The sequence below is a fragment of the Sipha flava genome, unplaced genomic scaffold (genome assembly GCF_003268045.1).
Source record: "Sipha flava isolate LNK unplaced genomic scaffold, YSA_version1 129_pilon_pilon, whole genome shotgun sequence".
Taxonomy (NCBI): Eukaryota; Metazoa; Arthropoda; class Insecta; order Hemiptera; family Aphididae; genus Sipha; species Sipha flava.
The window spans coordinates 1,271,157-1,295,486 of record NW_020271755.1 but is presented as its reverse complement, the minus strand read 5'-3'; the positions used below and the strand labels follow the sequence as shown (position 1 = coordinate 1,295,486).

Below are 24,330 nucleotides of genomic sequence, written 5' to 3'. Positions count from 1 at the left end.
AAATAAGTCATATAATTATAAGTATAAATATGATATTACATAGTACAATAAACTGTAATAGTATAATAATATAATTAAAAGGAAAATCAATAATTAATATAATACAGAAATTATTAGAAGTACACTAAAATAATTTATTTAGATCTAAGAGTGTTGCATGAAAAAAATCTATATTATTATTGCTATTTACGGCTGACATCAACATATAAGAAGGTGATAAAGATAGGTAGTTTTTTGAGATACTAGGTAAGTAAAATGTGGGTTTATTTCTTGAATTAGGAAAATTAATTTTAAAATTTAAACGCTCTATTAATTCAGGACAATCAATAATATTATTTAATAATTTCAGTAAAAACTTGAGTGTAAGTAATTTAAATCTTTTATCCAAAGGCAATATTGTGAAAAAGTTGTGTGTAAAATCATAACCTGAATGAGGTGTTCTATATACATTGCATTGGTAACATAAAAATCTCAGAAAATTATTTTGGATTTTCGAAAGACATTGTGATTGATTTAATGTGTTGTTTCTCCATATTAAACATGCATATTCAAGGTGAGAACGCACCAAAGAAAAATATAATAATTTAAGAGCGATATCGTCATGAAAATCTCTACATGTACGTTTAATAAAACCTAATTTAGCTAACGATTTATTGGTAATAACATCGATATGTGTATTGAAGGAAAGTTTTGAATCAAAAGTGATACCTAGATCAATTACTTCATTTACCCTAGTGATAGTGCAACTATTAATAGTATAATCATAACGAATATTATTATTTTTTAAGGAATAAGAAATAGTTTTACATTTTGCTATATTCAATGACATCCCATTATCATTACACCACTCTTGAAAAGAGTTAACATCCTTTTGAAGAAGAACTGCGTCATCATAACAATGAATTTGTTTGAATAATTTTAAATCATCTGCTAATAATAGAAATTTGGAGTATTTTATAACGCTTGATATATCATTGATAAAAAGCAAGAATAATAAAGGTGATAAGTGATCACCCTGAGGTACACCAGATGAAACATAAATATTATCTGAAATGAAATTCTCGTATTTAACAATCTGTATTCTATTTGTTAAGAATGTATTAAACCATGAGAGAAGTGGATTATAGAATCCGTAGGATTTAAGTTTTAAAATTAACAAATTATGATTCACTTTATCGAAAGCTTTTTCCAAGTCTGTATATATAACATCCGTTTGTGTTTTTTCTTTGAAAGATTCTAATATCGATTCCTTAAAGACACATAAATTAGTTATTGTTGAACGTCCTTTTCGAAAACCATGTTGTTCATTAATTAAAATATTATTACATAATGGCATAAGTTTTTTATTAACAAGTTTTGAAAATAATTTAGGAATACAAGAGGTTTTTGATATAGGACGATAATTTTGTACAAGATTTTTGTTTTTATTTTTATAAATTGGTGAAATAAATGAGGTTTTCCATTTATCAGGAAAAACTCCAGTATGTAATGATTTGTTAAATAAAAAGTGAAGTACCGGGGTTAGTATAAACGAACATTCTTTTAGAAAGATAGGGGCAATTTCGTCAGTACCGGGAGAAGTATTCAAATTTATAAACCATAATTCATTAAAAATATCATTTATATCCATGTTAATTTTATTGATAGGGTCTAATAGATTCGGGGAGGTATTATTTATAGATAAATCAACTGGTTTTACTTCATAGACGGATGAAAAATACGATTTGAATAAATTAACTATATCATTACCATTATTAGCTTCCTCATTGAAATAAGACATTGTACACGGTAATTTATTATTTGATTTTTTAGAATTAAAATATGTCCAAAAGTATTTCGGATTAACTTTAACCATGCGTTGAACATTATCAACATAAATGTTATAATCACGTCGTCTTAAATAATTACATTTTTTCCGTAGAGAGGTGAATTCTAAGTATGAATTTAAACTATTTGATGTTTTGTAGAAGTAATGTGTGAATTTTTTTTGTTTTATTACATTTTTTAATTCTTTACTAAACCAAATGGGAAACTTTGAATTAAAACTGCACAATTTAGGTATAAAAGTATTTATTGTATGATATATATGATAATAGAAAAAATCTATGTTTTCATTTATATTGCCAGTTTGAAAGTTATTTATCCAATCAATGGATCCTAAATAGTTTACAATGGACCTATAATTACCTGATTTCCACTTGTAAAAGTAGTTATAATATGATAAAGTTTCATTATACGAATATTTAAGAATAATATTTAATGGAGGATGCAGTTTATCGACAGGGATAATAGGATTATCTATTTTATCAACGTTTATAAGAAAAGAATTAGATATTACAAGGTCGATAATTGCATTTTTAATATTTTTTATGGTATTAAATTGAGAAAAGTTAAAATATGAAAATTTATTATTAATATAAGAATTAGGGTTAGGTAGTTTAGATGATGGTAAATTAAAGTCACCTAGAAGTAAAAATATTGCATTCGGAAATTTTGTATAAATTGATTCTATGTAATTAAAGTATTCATTAAACACATTTTCATCTGATCGATTTGGAATATAAACTAAGCCGATAATGATAGACTGATTTTTAATTTGGATATGTACAAACAAGAGCTCAATACTATTATTCGATACTAATATTGGTTTAGAGGGAATGGAGTTTCTAACGGCTAAAAGCACGCCGCCACCTCTAGATAAGGAACTTGTTTGACTACTTCTGTCGCATCTGTACACAATATAATCATCTAAACCTAATTCTGTTGATGAGATATTATCATTTAACCATGATTCGGTAAAAGCTAGTATGGGATATAAAGATATTGGAGACATTAATTTTAAAAAAGATAACTTATTACATAAACTACGTACATTTTGATAGTAAATACTTAAATCTAAATTGGAACATTCTGGAAGTTTTTTGAGGTGTTAATAATAGTAGGGATACCTTTAATATATTTGATCATAAGATTGTTTTCATTGTTATTCCTACGACGTTGTAGTTCATTTCGTAGAGATATATATACATACATAGATTATATACATTATTCCCTGGGGAATGGGACTTTTCAGCGCTACTGTTTCGGCGATAAAGACAAAATAAATGCATGAATTTATTTAGATAAAAAAATTTCTAAAAAATAATAATAATTATGTTAAATAATATAGATTAAAAAAAAAACACCAGGTTATGTACAGTTAATATAGTCAAGTATGTTACAATGAAATATGTTATAAAAATGTTACAATTTTAGTTAATATTTTATTTTAGTACTATATTATTAGATTTTTTTTTTTAGTATTTATTTATAATTAGATATTCCCTAAATAAATGTGGGAATGTCATTTTTATCATATATATTGACTAATTTAAAAATACGTTTATCCGTGTCTCTAAATTTTTTTAACTTTTTCGTGGACTATTGTTGGACCCGTTACCAAATATTCATACTCTGGGTCTGTTCCTACTTATATTTTACGTAATGAATTTATGAAAGCCCAAATTGTAGGTTTGTTTGTCATCAACTGATTCAATCGCCTATTCGCTGCATCAGCATGGTTATTTGTAAGGTCTTTATTTTTCAATACACGTTCGTATAAATTCCAAATTACCGGAGAAAATCGTGCAGGTCGTCAGCCTTCACGACTACGATTTTTACGGCCAATAAAAAAATCTTCGAACCAATCTAATAAATCTATAAGTTCCTCAGGCAAACTTTCTAACAAAAATTTAGTCCATTAACAAGATCCGATGTAGGCTAATACAATTATACTTTTCAGGTGTTTAGTATATTCTGGTTCATTTTTATAACGGGATATTAAATATAGCTCACCTAATTTCGATCGAAAGTTTTGGCATAAGTGAAAGTAACATCCGAAATTTGTACATTAGGGAAAGCATCTTTTATAGCTGTAAAAGCAGCAAGTTCGAAGTCACTAGTGATTAAGTCTGGTTTTAAATCTGGTTCAAACGTTTTTTATTATTATTAACATTATTAATAATTTTTCATAAATACTAGCTTTTTTGCTTGGAAGTAGTGCATAAATTATCGGGTGTGCATCTTCTAATGTTTCCACCAAAATATCATGAACTTGAGAAAATAATAATGGAGCAATTCTGATAGTGCCGTCAAAGTACCAGATTCAAGAATCTTTTAATATTTTTAGTCCACTAAGTCGGCCAAATATTAGAACCCTATATGATTCCTGTCTACTATCTGCTAATAAGAACTGTTCGCTTATTCTATGATTTAGCCAGTAAGTTTGGTATATTTTAGGTAAATGCAAAGTTTTTCAATTTATTGGTGCTGCTGGAGTGGAATTTTCTTTATTCCGTTTTCTTCTAATCATTTTTCATAATGGTTCATTATTTTCAAGGATTCCTTAAAAAATACAACTCTAAATACGAGGTTAAAATGAATTTGAATTCTTTTGATTTGATCTGTTATTAGAAGGGCCGGTATTTTAGATTCTGACCGGAGTGATATTAATGTATTAATTAATAATATAATTTATATAATTATAATTTTAAAATATTTCACTAATTTTTAATCTAAGCATTTAAAATATTTTATTAAATTACAATAATTAAATTTTTAAATACATAGGCACATATTGAATACTTACTTTTGCTGATTGTGTTAAACCGTTAACACATTCATTTATTATATTAGAATTTGTCTACATCATTTTAATTGCTCGTCCTTTCTTTTTTGTAATTTTAATATCAGCTTCAATTTCTACAGCTTCAGAATCGTCCGTGTGCTCTCTGGTTGGAAGTCTGATAATTTATAAATTATACTAGTATGCACTCTTGCTGGACAAATATTTTTCTTCGACATCTAAAAAATTTCACTGGGCTATTCGATCTAAATTTATAAAAAATAGACTTATAATCATCATGCCTTAAGATTTCATGGTTACGTTTCGACTCAGTCGATGCCATTTTTACTGCATGTCGCCCGACACAACACTAAATACACTTATCAGTGTTCAAACTTGTAGTTAAGTTTTACTTTTTAGATTAGTGATGTTATCCGTGCATTTTATTGTTGGATTATACATGTCTAGAAATTAGTATCTTATCTAAACTTAACCTAAATAACTATAATTTATAATATATATATAATTACTATATAATACTATTGGTACACCATTTTTATAATCGTGAATGTCGTTGTTGTAAACTTAACCTTATACATTTAATTTTCATTTAAGCTTGTATTTGATCTTAATTGTCAAATCGGCATCTCCGAAAATATCTATCGCCGAAATGGCAGCGCCGAAATTGCCGCGTCGAAGAGTCTTAGACCCTATTTTCTGCCATCTAGGTGTACATACAGAATAATAAATAATGAAGTTGGATACTTTATTTTATGGTCCAAAAATTGTAAAATTCAAACTAGATAATAAACAATTAAAAAGTTATCTTATCAAAAATCACGTTTTTATAAAAATATTCCTCCTCAGGGCGTATAAATTATAGTAAAATCGTACCGTGTGTGGAATTTCGAATTGTAATAAAAATATTGTGACCCCTCATAGCGTAGTTTAGGTTTATGTGGTGAAGCTGATCGCTAAGTATAGGGATGATAGTGAGTAGTGGTAGTGGTGGTGGTCACACTTTACTGGGATTGAAAAATTGCCGTCTAACTAGTCGTTACGACGATATGGTTTATGATGTTTGACAAGATCGAGACAACAAGTATGGTACTGTCCCTTAATCCGGAACACGTACGATTCGATGAAGAAATTAAAAATAAAACAGCCCAAATTCCTAAGTCGGATGAAATACGAAGACGGGTGAATGATGTTGCTTTATTGGTCTTTTATGATCTAAACAAATGTATCATCGTACTCGAATAAAACAATTCTGAGTCAGAGAAGTCGGCTGGATAAGTTAAAATTTTTAAAAGTGATTGAAATAGTAATAGAACTAAATTACATTATCATTGAACTTTTAATGTTCTAAGTAAATTATATTAAAATATTGTTAAACATCTCGTATTTTCATATTAAAACCGGGTTTTATTTGAAAAGTTTAAAAATGCTTTTTTAAACAGCACGAATTTCGAAAATCATGAAATGTCTTTAAAATTCTAATACAAGTACTCAGTAAATGTTTTAAGTCACTACCCGATATAACAGTAGTGCCCAACCCGCATCCCGCGGGCTACATGTGGCCCACCAATGTATTCAATGTGTCCCTTTTTTTTTTTTTAAATAAAAAAAAAAAAGTCAAATTATTATAAATTACGATGTTTTTTTAAATTTATTTATTTTATTTTCGAACATTTTCAAATAGAAATTTCACGATATAAGCCATGCTATAACACTGATCAAATTAATATATAACTATGAAAATATAGTACTCAGAAAATATCTAATGATCATGACGATTGGAACAATCCTTTTGGTATACGGAAAGAAGCTATAAAAAAACAAAAAAATAAAAAATAAATAAATACATCGTGGTTAAAATAAATACATTCCTCGTTCTGTTCGGAAAAAAAAAAAAAATAAATAAAAATAAAAAATGAAAAAATGGTAAGTCTCAATGACAAACTACGTGTACCATTTAACTGACGTATTATATCGCGTATCGGATGAACATACGAGGCTTAAACGGTCACGGTGAACAATATCTGCAATGAACCCTATACACGAATACCGGCTTTTCACAGACGGTCGGAAATTTATGGTCGATTTTATGGCGGTAACCGACGGCGTAGTAACGCACGAGCCTATTTATAGCAGAAATCTTGCCGAATGATTTGTGACGTTCTGCGAGCAGAAGACTCCCGCGCTCATTAAACAGAGTAGGTATAACATTATTTACTCCTTTCGCGCACGAAATGGGGTTCGATACGGACTATCTTAAAATATCCGACTTAAATATGGAAAAATGCCGACCATCCGTTGCCATGTATATCTTGTCCGAACGCCGTCGCTTGGGTTTAAATTATAAATTTAAATTTAAATATATTAATACACATAATAATATTATCATATTACCGCGTGATATCATCCTGGTAGTTCACGACGGGAATATCAACGCTATCAATTGAAACGAATCTCAAGAGTTGATTTCATTAAACGCCTTACGCGCTATTGGACAGATTTTACGGTTTTACTGATACCTAAAGCACAATTAATAACGTTTACGAAGAATAATGAAAAGATTTTATCGTACTATCGATTAGGTCAATCTCTACAAATGCGCGATCGTAAATTCATAAACATATTATATTATTATAATAATGTATTTATTAAATTTTTTTTTTAAGTATATTATATACCAGGGGTGGCTAGCTAGAAGAGACTCCGAGCCTTACCCAATATATTAATAAATATGGAAAAGCGGAAATGAAAAAAAAAATATTACATTAATATAGTATTAATAAAAATAAGACATTAAACATAATGAAATGCACGGAATGCAAAATATGTTAGCGTCTTAATTGATGGTGCACCTAATATGGCAAGTTGTAAAAATGGATTGATAGGTATTTTAAAAAGTGATACTAATTTTCCAGTTTTTCTTCCAATTCATTACATTATTCATAGAGAACATCTAACGACTAAATATTTTAAATATTAACATGTGATGAGTGTTGTTCTTAAAATTGTAAATTACATACGTTTAGGTTCAAAGATATATCGCCAATTTAAAAACTCTGTTGAAAGTTTAGTGGATGATATTCTAAATGCTGTACCAAAGTATTATTTAGTTCGATGATTATCGGTAAATAACGTTTGAACAAAATTCCTCGATTGATTAGAATCTATTAAAACATTTTTAAAATAAAAAGATAAAAACTTTCAACAATTTTCGGACTCACAATGGTTAAGAGACATGTCATTCTGTACTGACGTTGTATATCACTTAGCAACATTAAACATGTCTCTTTAAAGTCAAAATAAATTCATAAATAACCTAAAAAAATTAAGGATTGGGTTGGAAAAAACAACAAAATTGAATTTTGAAGATTATGTACATAAATTAGAATGTTTATCAACTGACTTTAAAAATCGATTTAAAAACTTAAAATTACTTAAACCTTGGATTGCATTTTTAAAAAATTTTAATGCAATTAATGTTATTGAAAATGGATGTCCATTATATACATATACATATTATAAAATCAATTTCAATGGACACAGTAAGTTTAGAAATTGAACTTTAAGAATTATTGGAAGATTAAGGACTGAAGCAGTTCAAATATAGTTGTTATTCTTTGTTGGATTTCGGAATCATGTGCCCGTTATTAAATATTTAAAAATTACTCTTTGCGTACAAAAATTAATATCGATTTTCGGAATAACATATTCTTGCGAGTTTTTATACTCGATCATGAAAATGATTATTAAATCTAAACATTACTCAAAATAAACGGATAATAATTTAATGGAATCTTTAAGGACTATTTTAACAATCCTGATTTAAAAAAACTTACAAAAAAAAAATGAACATCTAACAAATAAGATTAAATACTTAAAAATTAAATAAATAAATATTTAAATAATATATTTTTTCGAATTCATAAATTTATATGAAAAAAAATGTCTTGTATTTTACGATAAGATACGAACCACATAAGTTTTACGATGCAAGCGGCAGTTTGGCCACCCCTGTAATACACCCACCCTACAGTAGTTCTACATCATTATAATATCGCTTTTGTTGCGCGTAACAAACAGTGACTCTATAAGTGTACGCATCGTATCATCTATTACTACATATCGTATACTTCACGCGCAAACGCTCGTCAATTGGACCCGAATGGGCATCCACAGGTCTCAGGCCGAGCGCCCATCAAAGCGACAAACGCGTAACAACAAAATTACATTATGGTGTGACACAATTCTTACTTATGCACCTAGTAACTAAAAGTAGTCAATATTCTGCATTTGTTTCTATCGGACGTTGAAAGTATTATGTCATTAATGAATTAATCGATGTTACCTACCCAAATAATATAAAAAGATGGCGTGTTAGGTCCGTCCGTACTGGAAAAAAAAAAAATCAAATGTAGTGTTTTTATTGTATTCAAAGAATTGCTTGCGAGCCTATGAAGAGCGATCCCGAACATTTCAAATTATTTTATAGAATAAAATAATCGATCAAAATAATATTTATGTAGAAAATGTCTACAAAGTGGAATTATAATTAATATAATACGCATTATTATTCATAAAAAAATTTTCCGGGTAGTAGCGATCACGTTTTTGTCGCTGTAGTCCGAAATACTATGTTTATAAATACATGAATTGACTTTAACTATACCAAAAAAATGTATATTAAAATCTGTATCATCTTTTGTTTAAAAAAAAAATAAAACTTTTAAGCTTTTAAAAATGAACATAATGAATAAATTATTATCTTTACTAAGCGCTTTTCACTAGAATAACGTAGCACATGGCATAGATGGAGCGTGCTGAATCCGAATGACGCTTACGTAACGTGCCATTTGTCATATTAGTTTAGTTTGCGTTAAATCTATACCTTGCTACATATCGCTTGCCACTCCACACGTCACGTTACTCTGGTGGGCGCTCGTCTTTAGAAATCTAATAACATTTCGTACATCTACCCGATTGTACAGGATCTCTGTAAAAGTGTCAACTCTCTTCGGTCCACTGAACATAGCAACAATCAAACGTAATAACATACGCCGATGTCGCGGTGAACATAAAACTACGGACAGGCAATTGATATTTTACTGACAGTGACAACCTAACCCACCACCCATCCACCTATCGATCAATAATCACCGTCTGCATTTATAATAATTTCAGAATAGGAAATAGACCATAGATCAGTGTTGGGATTTATCTAGATAGATTTTTTGTCATCTAGATGTTATCTAGATAAATAACGCCAAGTTATCTAATTACTTATCTAAGATAACATTTTTACTTATCTAGATAATTGTCTGAAGTGCCAAGATTAGAGTTATTTTTGTTTTTGTATGGAGACGAATCCAATAAATCAGATATCATGAAAATCGGTCCAGCCGTTCTTGAATTATAAATTTTGTAACTAACCTGAAATTTTTTTATATATATAGATTTTGTATTCATAATTATAATTCATGTATTATTAATAAGTAATTATTATTTCTTGGTATGACATTTTGTTTGTATTTTCATGTCGAAAAAATATTTTTGGTATTTTTAAACTTAATTTTTTATTTTTCCATGGAAGTTCCAAATATAGTTATTATTATTATATATATTTGATTTTAGTATACACACGTAACTCATACGCTGAATAGTCAATATTTCACTTTTGGAACCCGTAAAGTCGTAACTACTTATAGAATAATGAAAATCATCAAATTAAGATTGTATGGAAAACAATATTGTTAACTTAAAATAATCTTTTATGTATTCTGTATTCATCCTGATACCAAGCAATTTTCATAATTTTTTTTTTTGTGTCACATTTTAGTGATTAACTATCATTAAATATTGTACATTATATATAAATATAGCCTAATGGTACACTACATTACTACAATAAACATTAAACACTTTGGTAACTCTTGATAATAATGATTATAACTTATAACTGAGTCTTCATATATATATATGTTAATATATACATATATACCTATATATTACAAATATGAAATATTGACTAAAAAATAATATTTTTTGAAAATATCTTTTTTTTTATCTCGACAAAAATGAAATTATCTTTCATCTTTATCTAGATAAATTTTGCATTATCTATTCCCAACACTGCCATAGACATTGTCCGTACTACATATATATTGCTGTTACAGAATAGTACAACAATGCAAACAACAGTCATGCGTAATACGTATCACATTAGAAAAAAAAATTTAATTCAGATACTTGGTTGCGGTGTGTGTGCGTACTGGCCCGCCCGTCCGTAAAAATTTGGTGGCAATTGCCTCTCGATTGTGCTTTCGCCACGCCACCGATAACACAACACAATATATGTTACATGGTAGGGACCCGATAGTGGCCGGCCGGTCCTGAGTTCGACCGATTACCTCTGGGATGTACATTACATGTAATTTATCAAACCTCCGAAATGAATTTATACATAGATAATTTATGGTCGGCAAAATTCAGATGGATTATATTTTTATTACGTAACAATGATGTTGTGAAACGGTAATTAAGTTATCAGACAAACCGTGTTTTTTTTATGTTATGTATCTATTGCGAACGGATCGCGCAGTTGAACGTTTTGAAAATCACAAAACAGTACTATGATCGACTTCGGATCAGAATGCACCGAACGAGAAACAATACGAGTTTTTTTTTTTCTTTTCGTTTCGTATTATTCACCATCACTTTCGCTAGTGGTGTATAATGCGTGTAAATAAAATATTGTGTTCTTTTTGCAAGTCCACGTATCGTATACTATTATAACCAGTCAATCGCAGGACCGACCGGGCTCGTAACGCATACTGTACGCCGAAAACGACTGCTAATATTTCAACGGGCGGAAAGATCAACTGTATTTTATTGGGTCCGACGTACCGCGTTTATTTTTGTTCTCGACCGGGAAAAGATTGAAACGTATGTTGCACAGGCACATATTGTTCGTATAATGTATTACACACCGTCACCGACGCTCCGATCGTTTTTCATTTTTCCGTTTTTCGAGCGGTTCGCTTGTTCGCCTCCTCGAACACTTTCGCCAGTCTGCGTAACGATTGTCGTCCGTCACACCTACCCATCTCGATATTTCCGAACCGATATCGTATCCGCGTTGAACTTGGAAATATATCCCTTGAACATTTGTTATTTTAGTTAGCCACTCCGTCACGAAGTTGGAAATCTCATTTTGTCGGTTAAAAATATAAATAAATAAAAATATCCGACACGCTTTTTCCGTTGATCTCGGTAGACTGAATATAACTGTTGATTTGGTTATTGACGAAATTATCTACGTTCATCGAGGAAACGGAGAAACGAATAAATTATGTTATTAAAATTTTGCGTTTATAATAATAACACATATTATAAGTGTAAATAAAAACGAATAACTGAAATTATGAGATTTATTAACGAACGGAAAAAAAATCAGCTGTAGATCTTCAATATTATGCTAATAACATACAGAACGATTCCGAAGCATTTTATGTTTGCGCAATAATTGTAGCAACCCTTAAAATCCATGTTAACAATAACACCGGCTATGGTAAATAATACGGTGAAAAGCATTTTGTTGGGCAACTTGTTACGGGGTTTGGTCTATACTTGATCCCAAGCGGTATAGGAAAAAACATAAGAGGTGCTCAAGTCCCGGTTTTAGATATTCATTTATGCAATTTAAATACACATATAAGATGTAAAAGCTACCACCGGTGCAAACACAAAATGTCCCAGGGGTAACAACTTCTGTCATTTTATTCTGGGGTGGGTTGGATATCTAGGAGTTAACTACTTTAATAATATTATAAAGGTACACAGTCGAAATCTGGTCTTTATGTATGTCGCCACTTTATTTTTCAATACGTATCCAACCAAAGAGTTACACAAAATTTGCTAAAAAAAAGCTAAACACTTCGGTGGACGGTATATTTTAGTTCGCTACCACTGTTCAAATTTCATTATATGCCATTGAGAAAAACCGTTAGAGTTGGAGACCATTTAAATTTGAAAGGGGATGTCTAATCAAGAATTTTCATTTTTTTTTTTTTTTTACTCAAGCGGTTCAAGCTCGTTTCGAAGGACTTGGTGTCTCCTAAAGTATTCTCCAATCTCCACTATCCGTGCTACAGTCTACAATTTGCCATTGTTTTGGGTGCCGAATCGTGTTGTGATCTACTCAGGTTGCACGCGTGTGGTCGTGTAATATTTAAGTACGGTGAATTCGTTACGGACACGCATGCGGTTGACATGCTACCCAGACGACTGCGTTCATAGGTATTATTTTTCCTCGGCAACGGATATCCAAGCAAGATTTTGTTGAGTGGAAAAACAGAAAAAAAAGGTACGACGAAAAGTAATGTGACTCTTCAAAAGTACGCATTGGCGATAAGTGCATAAATATACATAAACACAATGCACATACTTATCTGATTTTTCAGTAAACGGTTTTTATTGTAAATACTACCGAAGCGTACAGACACGCTGCGTTGGTTGTACCTAGGCTTTTTTTTCATGCTGTTAATTTTTTTTTTTCGGCAGACGCTTTTCAGTTGAAGTACGTTGTTTTTTTTTTTTCAAACAGACCTTTTAGGAAAGACCTGCGACCGGACGCGATGCACGTATGAACACGGTTGACAACTCATACGACTCGGTCCCGGGATGGATGTATTATTATTATTATTACTATTATTATGAATATTTTATTTCACCGGAAACTGTTCGTAGGGAGGAGCGCCCAGACATATGGCTCTAGCGCAACACACCTCCCTTCCAACACGCAACTCGCCTTAATAAATATATTATATCTGTCGTGGTGAAATTCCGATACCATTCGAAAGTACTTCGTTCGAACACCTATACTTATTTTTAGCATTGTATATATATGCGTACTATAATAATAGTTTTAAGTGCAGTTATTATCATAAAATCATAATGTTCTATACTTGTTTAACCAACTAGCCACTTATAATATTTTATATTCAAACTAATTAATGCTTGACCATTACAAGACTTCTAATAGGGTGGTCTTATTTTAATGTAAAATATTGAAAATACATAAGTGTACATTCCATTAAACAGTACTATACCATACCTATTTATAATTTTGTAGTTATACAAACCATTTTTTAGATGTACATGTAGATGTAGATGTTTTTTCGAACCGATGGCCAGTGGCGTCATATCAGATTTTTTCTAACAGTAGAGTAGGACATGCTTTTATTAAATTGCCGATACGGTAGTACATTTTACCAAAGTGTTGATTAACATAAGAGGAGGGGGATGTCAAACCAGATCAAGAATATAGTAATTTTTACTTTGTACATAATAACTCGTATACGAGTAGTATACTTTTAATTTTTTTGATTTCCAATATGTCAATGGCTTTATAAATGACGTATTTGTGATGATATGACGACTTTGGAATATCTTAACTCTAGACGGTGGCAAATGCACAAGTTTCCTCATCCAATTGAAGCCACATCGTTTTCAAATTTTAAAGAACGGTTTACCAATATACTCGTATTAACCATCCGATTCCCCGTGACTCATGATTTTTCTACCTTAACTTTTTTGTACGTATGAGATTATAATCATGCATTAATTTGTTGACATTAAAAATTAAAAACCGTTTCAACGTTGTAATAGTTACTGTCTTATCGAATCTCTGGCAAAATCAATATTAATTTAAGCACAATATTCAAATATATTTACGAATTCATGTATTTTTAATTCAATAAGATCCGTGAACTTCACTTTCTGTCATAGCTTTTGATTTTTATGGAAAAATACGATCATTCCATTTGCATTTCAAAACTATATTTATGCCAACGTTAATAATGATATGAAATTATGTAACCAAGAAGAATTAAAATGTTTCGATTGAAATACTAATCGATTTTTCTTTGTTTTTTAATAATGGGTTCAGGGAAGACTTAAGAGTGGATCTTCAGTAATTTATTTAAATTTGTATTTGTATTCAATTGATTTTCACTCGCAACCAGACGATAGAACATTCGAAGCAGTTTCTTCATTTAGTTTGTTGGTTAGTGGTTACATTATACTCTAAATACACTTTAAATCAACATGACAATGAGATGCAATTATACACTATTCATCATCGTCAATGGTAAATTTATTCTAAAATTATATATACGTTTGTAATTAAATATTTGCAGTGCTGTACATGATAATAGTGTATTTTTATTTTAGTATTTTATAGTAATATTACGGAATCGTTTCCAAATAGTATGGATTATTATAACAGATAATATGTCACACGTTTGTAAATTTCAGACACCGATGGGTCCTCACGTGAAATAGATTTCAAGAAGTCTCAGAATTCTCGATTCGTTAAACTTCAGCATTTTCCGGGCTTAAAAATTAACATTGCTTACATTGTTAATGCGTCTATAATATTGTTACAAAATTAAATTAGATTTCTACTCGCGTTGGCAAAATAAAAAAAATAATATTATAGTTGTTACTTACCAACACGGATTAAATCCAAACGCGTGACTGAATCGATCTAAATCATTTATTTAACATTAATATCCAATGGAGCCGGGCTCTAAACGTTTTGGCGAAGTAAAATCTGAAACTTAAGACCCATCTAATTATTAATGTTACTAACTACTGTTTCGGCACCGCTTGTAAATATACGGGTTGGTGCTTAGAGTGAGACAGTTGACGCAATGTTGATGTACAAATATTGTTGTACATGATGTTGTTTACAGATTTAAGTCTGCTTAAGTTGAGATTTATTTAAGTCATATGTTTTGAACAGGCACACCTGCTGCTACGTTTTTTTTTTTTTTTTATAAATATTATTGTATCAAAATTAGTTTTTATTGTTACCACAATATTTATTAACATATACGTCGAACATTATTTAGGACACGGATTAAGCGATATTTTATAAATTTGGTCAGAGTGACATACGATGTGGTATTCCAAATGGCACATTTGACCTAACCGAACAGCAAACCCCGCGAAACATTTTGGAATCGATCAATGAGCGAATGACCATTGAAAATCGGTACTTGTACGCTCCAAATAACTGATTTGAATCGAATACAGAATTAAAGTACCTACCATTGTTAGAATCCACCCTTTGCTCTTCAGATCAGAAACGGTCTAATATCTTGATTTAGGTTAATTTGTTTTTTCTTTAATGATGTAATTATGATCGTCGAACGATTCATATTACGAGGAATGCCGTAGGTCAAATATTGTTGGGAACTTATATAAATATTTAAAACGATTCACAGTGAGAAAATGTTTCAATTTAGTATGATAACATGGAAAATTGTTGGAGAGATAAGGAGGGAGAGTGACTCGAAGGTTGATTGCAATGAACGAAACTGACATATACCGATTTGAATTAGAAGAACAGAGGAAAGTTTTAAACACAAATAAATTCAATTTATTTGAAATCGAAATGGGCGAATAAATGAATTATAAGTGTTCTGAGAATTTGACGAGTTCCTATCAGTCGCGAAAACACGGTATTGAAGTGATAAGTGGTGTGTGCGAATTGTTATCAGAATTCCAATATTAATTTCGATTATTTAGTTCAAGGGCGAAGAAAAGCAATTTAGATACACCTCGTTTTTAATAGAGGCATCCGAAACGTCATAAAATCCTCAAAAAAATATATTTTTAATCGCGTCACACTCGGGGAGGAAAAAATATAAGTTAAACTTTATTTTGCAGCTGTTATAAAATGTATTACATGTGTACGGATTCGTAATGATCTTCAAAGGATTGTGTTAAACACACTTAATTGCTATATTGATGCATCGACATTTCTCCACAGACCTAACTGCATTTGTTATAAAACGGTAAAGATTGCGAGGGGATTACGTAACGACCGACGGAGGAGTTATTGCGCGCTGTCGAAGCTGTTAAAAATCACATCAATATACCGGATATACGATATCGATGAGTTTTCCCCTGCGTTTACTGATAGAACATGCGCGATCGCGATATTTTTTTCGTTCGTTTTAAATATTTTCAGAACACATATCGTACTAAGCGAAATCCAACGAAAAAAGAAGAAAAAAAATGCAACCAACGTTGACCGAAACACTGCATCGTCCACAACTGAATAATATGGTGCAATGGTTTTCGTACTCGCAAGTCGGACATGGAAATACCGGGCGAATCGCTTTGTTTCATTGCGTTTTCTACGATTAAATCATGAAGGATTCATTGGTGAAATGGGTGGAGAAGGGTTGGGGGAAATAAACATTACAATTATCAGGCACTATAATAAGCTTTCAACGAATTAATGGAGAAGGACAAGTAGGTAGTTTTTTCCCCTCCAGGACAGAAAGGATATAATTTAATGGAGTATGAAAAATAAAACAAAAACGAAGACCCAGGATCCTGCATTACGTGATTTCACCCTGGAAATAATAAAATATTCAACGGGTATGGTAGCAGGTTACCTTCGGGATTTATAATAAATATTATTTTTTATTTTTATTGAAATAATTATTTCGACTTCGACCTTTCGAGCCCGTATAGCAAACGATGAGTATCTCATCGTTTGAGCATGCGCGGGCGATCGGGTGTTTGCGTGCAATTATTATTATTATTTTTTTAATTATTTATTAATTTTTTTTATACGCAACAGCATATAAAACATGAAACAAGATTATGGGGGGGGGGGGGGAATTTATGATTAAAAAAAATAATTGAACAATTATTTAAGCCTTTATACACAACTTGTTGTACGACAACGATGGGAGGTCTGAGTAGTGATGGATTACGTCGATTGTCTCGGACGATATGAATGTACGTTTCACGAATACAACGTAGAATTTTACGGACACATCCTGCAGCTCTCCCAACCCGGTTTATTTGATGTCCCCAACACGATAATTGTTTTCGCCATCCCCTCGTCCGACAGAAAATCGCTTTTCTTTCCGCTCGTTTTCGTAGCAAATGCGTAATACATTAATTCCGACCGTTTTCGTTTTCCAAGAAGAAAACGGCACCTTTTAGCCAGTGGGACCATCGTTTACAGTTCCCTCGTGGTCACATGAGGGTTGAAAACTATGATGATAGAATTTTAAAATCCAATCCCGTATCATCGGGTTGATACACGTACGAACTGGTTATAGTTCGAGAGTGGTCGTGACCTGCGACATCGAGGATTTGAAATATACATTTTCCACGTGCTGTTAATAACGTTCGTACGTATTATTTTCACTTGAAGCGATCATTTGAATTAATGATAAATGAAATCGAATTTAATATTACCATAACGTGGGTTAGGGGTGATTAGATATCCCCGTAACTCTAGGATATAGATTCTGGGTTCACGAATTAACATTTTTTTAAAGGTCACATCGGCAATGTTGAAAATGTTTAGGGGCCATCAAAATTCAAAACAAATTTTTTCAACATGTTATATTACAGTGTATAAGTATCACAGTGATGTTAAAAATAAATAAACTTAAAACTAATAACTGCAAAAGAAATAGAAAATTGGATTGAAATTAGTGGAAAAAATGGTAAGCCTTGCTCTCAACTAACTGCTCAAAATTCGGTGTATAATAATTCGTGCACGTTAACTTCATAATTATTTCAAGGTGTTTTTCCTTGGTGAGCAGGGATCTAAACTGGTGCTTAATTACTGTAATTAGTTTATTGAAAACTATTACATTCCATAAACGACCACCCACTAATATTTTAAGGATAGGTTCACATGGATGCGTGTCAGTTTATTGCGCGTATTTAGATATATAAAGGAGTATTGTTCATGTAGCACGTCGATCGCGTTTGTTATCAAACTGTTTAGTTGATATGCGCGTTTCATAGCGATCTGTTGCTATTCATGGTATTGTAAAATTTTGTGTTTTTCAAAAAAAATCATGAAAATTGAAACAGATACGTAAATCAACGAATTTGAAAAAAAAAATCTGTCCTGTGTAATATTTCAACACGTAATTCACATAACTCTTTTACCGTGATCTCTATGTTTCGGATACAACTTAAAATAAAGAATGAAAGAAAGTCTTGCTTTCAAAATTGAACGAACCCCCAATATTTCCTCTCCATTTTTCATTTTGGTATTTCATTAATTCTTCGGCGGACAACTCACAAGCACAATACATCCATCACATCCGCTCTAGACGTACTTCTGAGCTGTACTAATATAATATTTCGACCAGAACATTCGCGTTGGAGACGCGCAACAACTTACGGTGGTGGGCATATTCGGATATCATTGATAACCCAGATTAACCGGAATATTCAATTCAGTTTTGCTGTTCAATAACTCATTTTAATGTATACATAAATTTTATTAAGATTATGCATTAAAAATTAGTTAATTGGATATTCATTCATGATACCACTGTAAGTCATAAAGGTATAAAATAAAAAAATAACAATAACTTGTTTTGGTAACTAACGATAAATTATAAAAACTGTACTCGTAAAAGTAATGATAAGTAAGCTGTAATTCGTAAAACATAATATCAATCTGTTGTTAGATTTGAATTACAATAAAATAATTTATTTTACTAGAAATGAAAAGTCATATGAAAAGATAAAGTCCGGATACTTCGGCAAATCCTTATTAAGGATTTGATTTAAAATGCGGATTTGAATACCCAGATAATCGGATGTATTCCTAATCGCAGTTAACCCAACGGTTGTACGCGCGTCCACGTCGAACCTATAATTGCCTAATAGGTATGGTTGGCAACCAGCACGACATCTGCTACGGCAGGTAAGATACAATGTATTACACTACGAGTTTTTACTATTTTTCCCTTGTCCGTGGGCCAGGTGTAAGCGTCCACATGTTCGCATAGCACGTTTCGTATGAAATGTGGTATCCGCAGCAATCGGGTTGCCTACGCGACGGCCGTTTACAGACGGATTTTTGACGATAAAATCGTTATTAAAAATTCGCATTTCCGTATGACGTCATTCGTACGAGTCAGAAAAGTTACTCTTTCGAGAAATTTTGTTGGCGTTACGTCGACAGGCCGGCACGTGCGGTACGTATGCCGCGGGTCAGGGGGCGCACTCGCAACACAAAGAGAATTCAGAAATCCATACGAATGCATTAGTGAACGGTAGAATGTCAGATAAGAATATTTACCGGTTCAGCTTTCGTCGTTCGAGTATAACTGCCAATCACTGAATAGGTGAATTAAAAAAAAAAAAAAACGATAATCGGGTAATTTTTCTTTCGATTACTCTCTCACTATCGATTGTTTCCATTAATAGTTGTTATCGGTAACAGCTCAACAACAAATCGAAATCCACGTTAGCAGAAATGTTGTGGCTTTTTCCGTTCATGGTCGGAATGGAAAATTATACGGTCCGCGCCAAGTGGCGAGTAGGTAGGTGACATACGTGTACATCAATCCGAAAAGTGTTCAGCGCAACCGTGAAGAACACCAACACGTCGACGGCATTACTGATCGTGGTTAAACAACGGGCGAAAATATTATTATGATTTCATGTTGTCGACGACATTGCCAATCCTGCTCCTTTGAATTTATTCACCATGATTATTCTTTCTTTCTCGGCCATAAAAATCTGTAAGAATTCCGGCCTCCATCGTTCTGCCCAATCATCGCGATTCAGCACACAATATTTCCGGATCCGTCACCTCCAGTGTGTTTCTTATTTCATCGCTTTCTAGGCCTTCTTCTGGGTCGTTTTCCCGTAGAATGTTAACGGAAAGCTAACGAGCGAACGCTACTGATTGCATTTGAACAACAACTGAAACATCAATTTTTCGTCGCCGTCGTGTCGTACTCATATTTCGAGTACACCGTGTTTAAATTATCTGGAGTATCAGTGCCATTGCCGTGTACGCTGTGACGTTATTGTTGTTCGACTCATTCTAAAGCGTAACGGTTGCGTGCGGATCCGCGGCCATTATTGGTCGTGCACGCGCTCCGGGAACGAGTCGGATTTCCTCGCCCCCGCACATCCTGTCATGACTCGCGCTTACGTGATCTCTCACGTTTTCGCTCATCTTCCCCATTCCCCGATCGTTATTGTAAAACTGTAATTGAAATCCGAGGAAATCGAGGGGAAAAAGAAAACCGTTCTGAGCCGAACTTCCGTACACACCTACATAGAGTTTCCACAGTCGGGCGCGAAAACGGTTACGACGACGACTTTCGAAACGAGATTATAAATCATCACATCGTTGCCCGGTATCGTTTAATTTATTCGGTAGGAACGAAAACATGTTGAACACGACAAAAGTTTATTTTTTTCCTCGCCTTTTTTTTTTACGTAATGACATCGTTACGCAATGACACGCGTATTCGACGAATGGTAAAAATAATGTTCGCCAGACAGAAATAATGGGAAAAGAATAAAGAAATCCGGCACCGGTGTCTCATTATTATCGATTTCCTAGGAAATATACCGTACACGTATATATATATATATATACATTTTTAATATTTAATAATAATAAGTTTTTGGATTGTTATGGAAATTATATAATTTATAAACATCACGTGCTCGACAATACGTTACGACTAAAGAGCAGCACCTACGCACTGTCATTTCGGAAAGGGTACAGTTAAAAACGCATTAGCAACGCTGCACTACGATACACGGGCAAGACTAGAGGCGGCACGGTTAAGTGATAATAACGGTGTGAAAATTACGATTAAATAATTAAATAATAAATTACATTTGAATAATGAATGGTGTCGAGTAATGTCCGCTTTTAATAATTCAATGACAATAATTTCTATTTCCAAGGAGCGCCGACCGATTCAATAACAATTATCCATCGACCGCAGTCGTTGGTGGTAGGGGAGGGGGAGGCGACCGAATACTATACAGTACATTCGCTTTGTAATGTTCTTCGGATTGTAATTAGTATCGGGCGGATCGTCTGATAGTCGTGGAAAAAAATAAATGCAATTCCAGTTTAAAGGAGAATATAACTCGTATAACAGAATGCAAACGAAATTACGGGGGTGGGGGGGGGGGAACTCGGGGAAAATTCAATTAAAAAAATATAAAAAAACAAAACAGTAGGATAATGAGTTTTAGAAAAATGTGTGCATATTTTAAACGCGAGTAGCGGTGTATGGGTTAAAAAAAAAAAAAAAAAAATGACGGCTGTATATTTGATACTATAATTTTATTAGTTACATCTGTACGGCGATATAACCAGGTGGCGTGAATAGTTGAAATTAAATATTCATTTTTCATCTGGTACCTAGTTGATAAAAACGCGAAGGGTTTACGAATAAAAATCTACTGGTATTCGGTGTTCAACGATCAATTTAATTGCAAAATTAAATATTTACTCGCAGCATTCTGACTTTTGACAGGCAAGAAGATGAGTTCGTAACACCGAGGAGCGATAGGGATGGACGAAGAAAAAAATTAATGCAGCGAGAGAAAAAAAAAACAAAACAAACCGACTACGATATCGATTTAAATTGATAACACAACAAACGTACAGCATTTAAGTTATACACGACTTATATATTTTCCAAAGATACAATTTATATGTAAACAACGTAATATGTTAAATAGTTTTCACTAGGGGGTGTTAGCATATTTTTAAGCGGTGACTAGCATATTTACCATGATAATAATAATTATATATAATATACATGTTATATTGTTAATTTTATAGAATATGTACAACTGGTTTTTTTTTGTTTGTATTTTTTTATCATATACATCATTATAGGACCACTCTCTGTCCGTATGCAAATAATTTCCTGTACATAATGATAGCAATAATACAATTTAATCGCTAAACACTTTTTATAAATAAAAATTCAATAAAAACTATTTTACAATAAAGTAATAAATAATAATAGTTTAACAATGATTGAAAAATCTATTTTCAAAGCTTACAGCTAGTGTAAACAATAGATTATACAATGAAATGGAACAAAATGTAGTGGGAAGGTATTAAAAAGTTATAACAATACATAAGTCCCATCATTGTTGGTTAACTTTTTAAAAAAAACTCAGTAAGTCTCATTCAAATTTTAAGAACTAAAATTAACTTATGACCTAAAAGTTTTTTTTTATCATTTGTTTTTAATATTTTCTTTCTTCTTTTTATTTTAATTAGTTAGTTTTAAAATGGTATGTATGCATAGATATATAGTTAAGTATCGTCATAAACTGTATTTGGCGATCAATCGCTACCGGAGAAGTACAACGAACAATGACGCCGAAACGAAAACAGAGATCTCGTTGGTTTTGATTGATTGAGCAATATAAATGGAAGGCGAGTCGCTCGATGCTGTAAAAAAAAAAATTAAAATATATATATATATAGGTATTATAATCATAATACATGAATTATTGAACAAGCAAGATGCTAAATTTATTAAATATGGACAACAATTATTTTTTCAATTACGGTTTTAGGGAATGGCAGTGCTGTTTAATTTTTCTAAAAACACCACCACCGATGACCGTACTGAAGTGTTAGCATAATAGTTATCATTACTTTCTGTGCAAGAGTTAGATGCTATACCGCGGAATCAAACGTACATTTTCTCGGATAATTTTAATTACAGTTTTAAGAGGATGCCACACTCTTATGTGTTGTCTCCATCTGATAAACATACAACATAAAATATGTGCGTTCAGTAGTTCAAATATAGTGATTTTAGGCTTTAATTTTAGAGTAAACTAACCTATAGTTAAATTTAAGGGAAGAACATTGTTTGTGTTTTATTGGTCGGATTGTTATATTTTAATTACAAGCGAGTTATGAGAACTTGTTTAAAAATATAAATATAGTAAAGAATCGACCAACAAAACATACAATGTATGTAATATTCTTCCCTTAAAATTTGACTATAGGTCAGTTTAATATTAAAGTTAATGTCACATTTGAACTACTGAATGTAAATTTTATAAGTTGTGTGTCCGACAAAGAAAAAACATAAGAATATGACGTCCTTTTAATTTCCAAAAAAATGAGAGCAGATTGTGCCATGTTCGACTAAAAATTTATTAAAACTTAATTAGAAAATTGCTATTAATGAAATCTATTTGAAGTATTTATTCAAAAAAAACCCCCAAGGTCGATATTAATTTATGGAAATTAAATGTTAAAGAACAGTTCACGAGTACGGATGATAAATTAATATTTTCAAATTTGAGGTTGAATTAAACACATTTAAAATTTTCAATAAAATTCAAGGATAATTTTTTTTTTTTTGTAAGGTTTCAATTTCTATATAGTTACCCTCCAATGGGTGATTTATGGCTCGGAATTGTTGTAGTTGGTAGGTTTTGTAGAATTTAGACTAGTATAGTTAACGTTTTAGTTAAATTTTTTTTTGGACAAACATGGATATTATTTTGAAGTTGTGTAGGATTAAAGATGCTTGTACAATTGTCTATATTCATTTAATATGAAAAATAGAAAAATGGAATTGTATTAATAAATATATTAACTATAATTAAACTGATACATGTTAAGAATTACTATACAATTTAAAAGTTAAATAAAATCTAAGTCTCATTAAACTAATGGTTCAGCAAATTATTTTTTCGAGGTCGGAATATGGTATCGCATAAACGAATAACCGAATATTATAAAAAATTTCATTTACTGATCACAAATTATGTACTGTCAATATTTTAATTATAATATGAAATGTGTATGAATTGTATACGAATTCTTCGGTGAGCAACGTGCACAATGG

General features: G+C 31.6%; 1 protein-coding gene across 2 annotated transcripts in view; it reads right to left on the bottom strand.

Moving 5' to 3' along the window:
- Positions 1 to 22,111: 22,111 nt before the first annotated feature.
- LOC112694432 overlaps positions 22,112 to 24,330 on the bottom strand; it is a 336,198-nt gene continuing 333,979 nt past the window's right edge. For both annotated transcript variants that reach the window (XM_025569893.1, XM_025569894.1), the window contains exon 6: positions 22,112 to 22,910. In XM_025569893.1, coding sequence (XP_025425678.1) covers positions 22,810 to 22,910 — 101 coding nt within the window. In that variant the 3' untranslated portion in view covers positions 22,112 to 22,809. The remainder of the gene's footprint in view (positions 22,911 to 24,330) is intronic.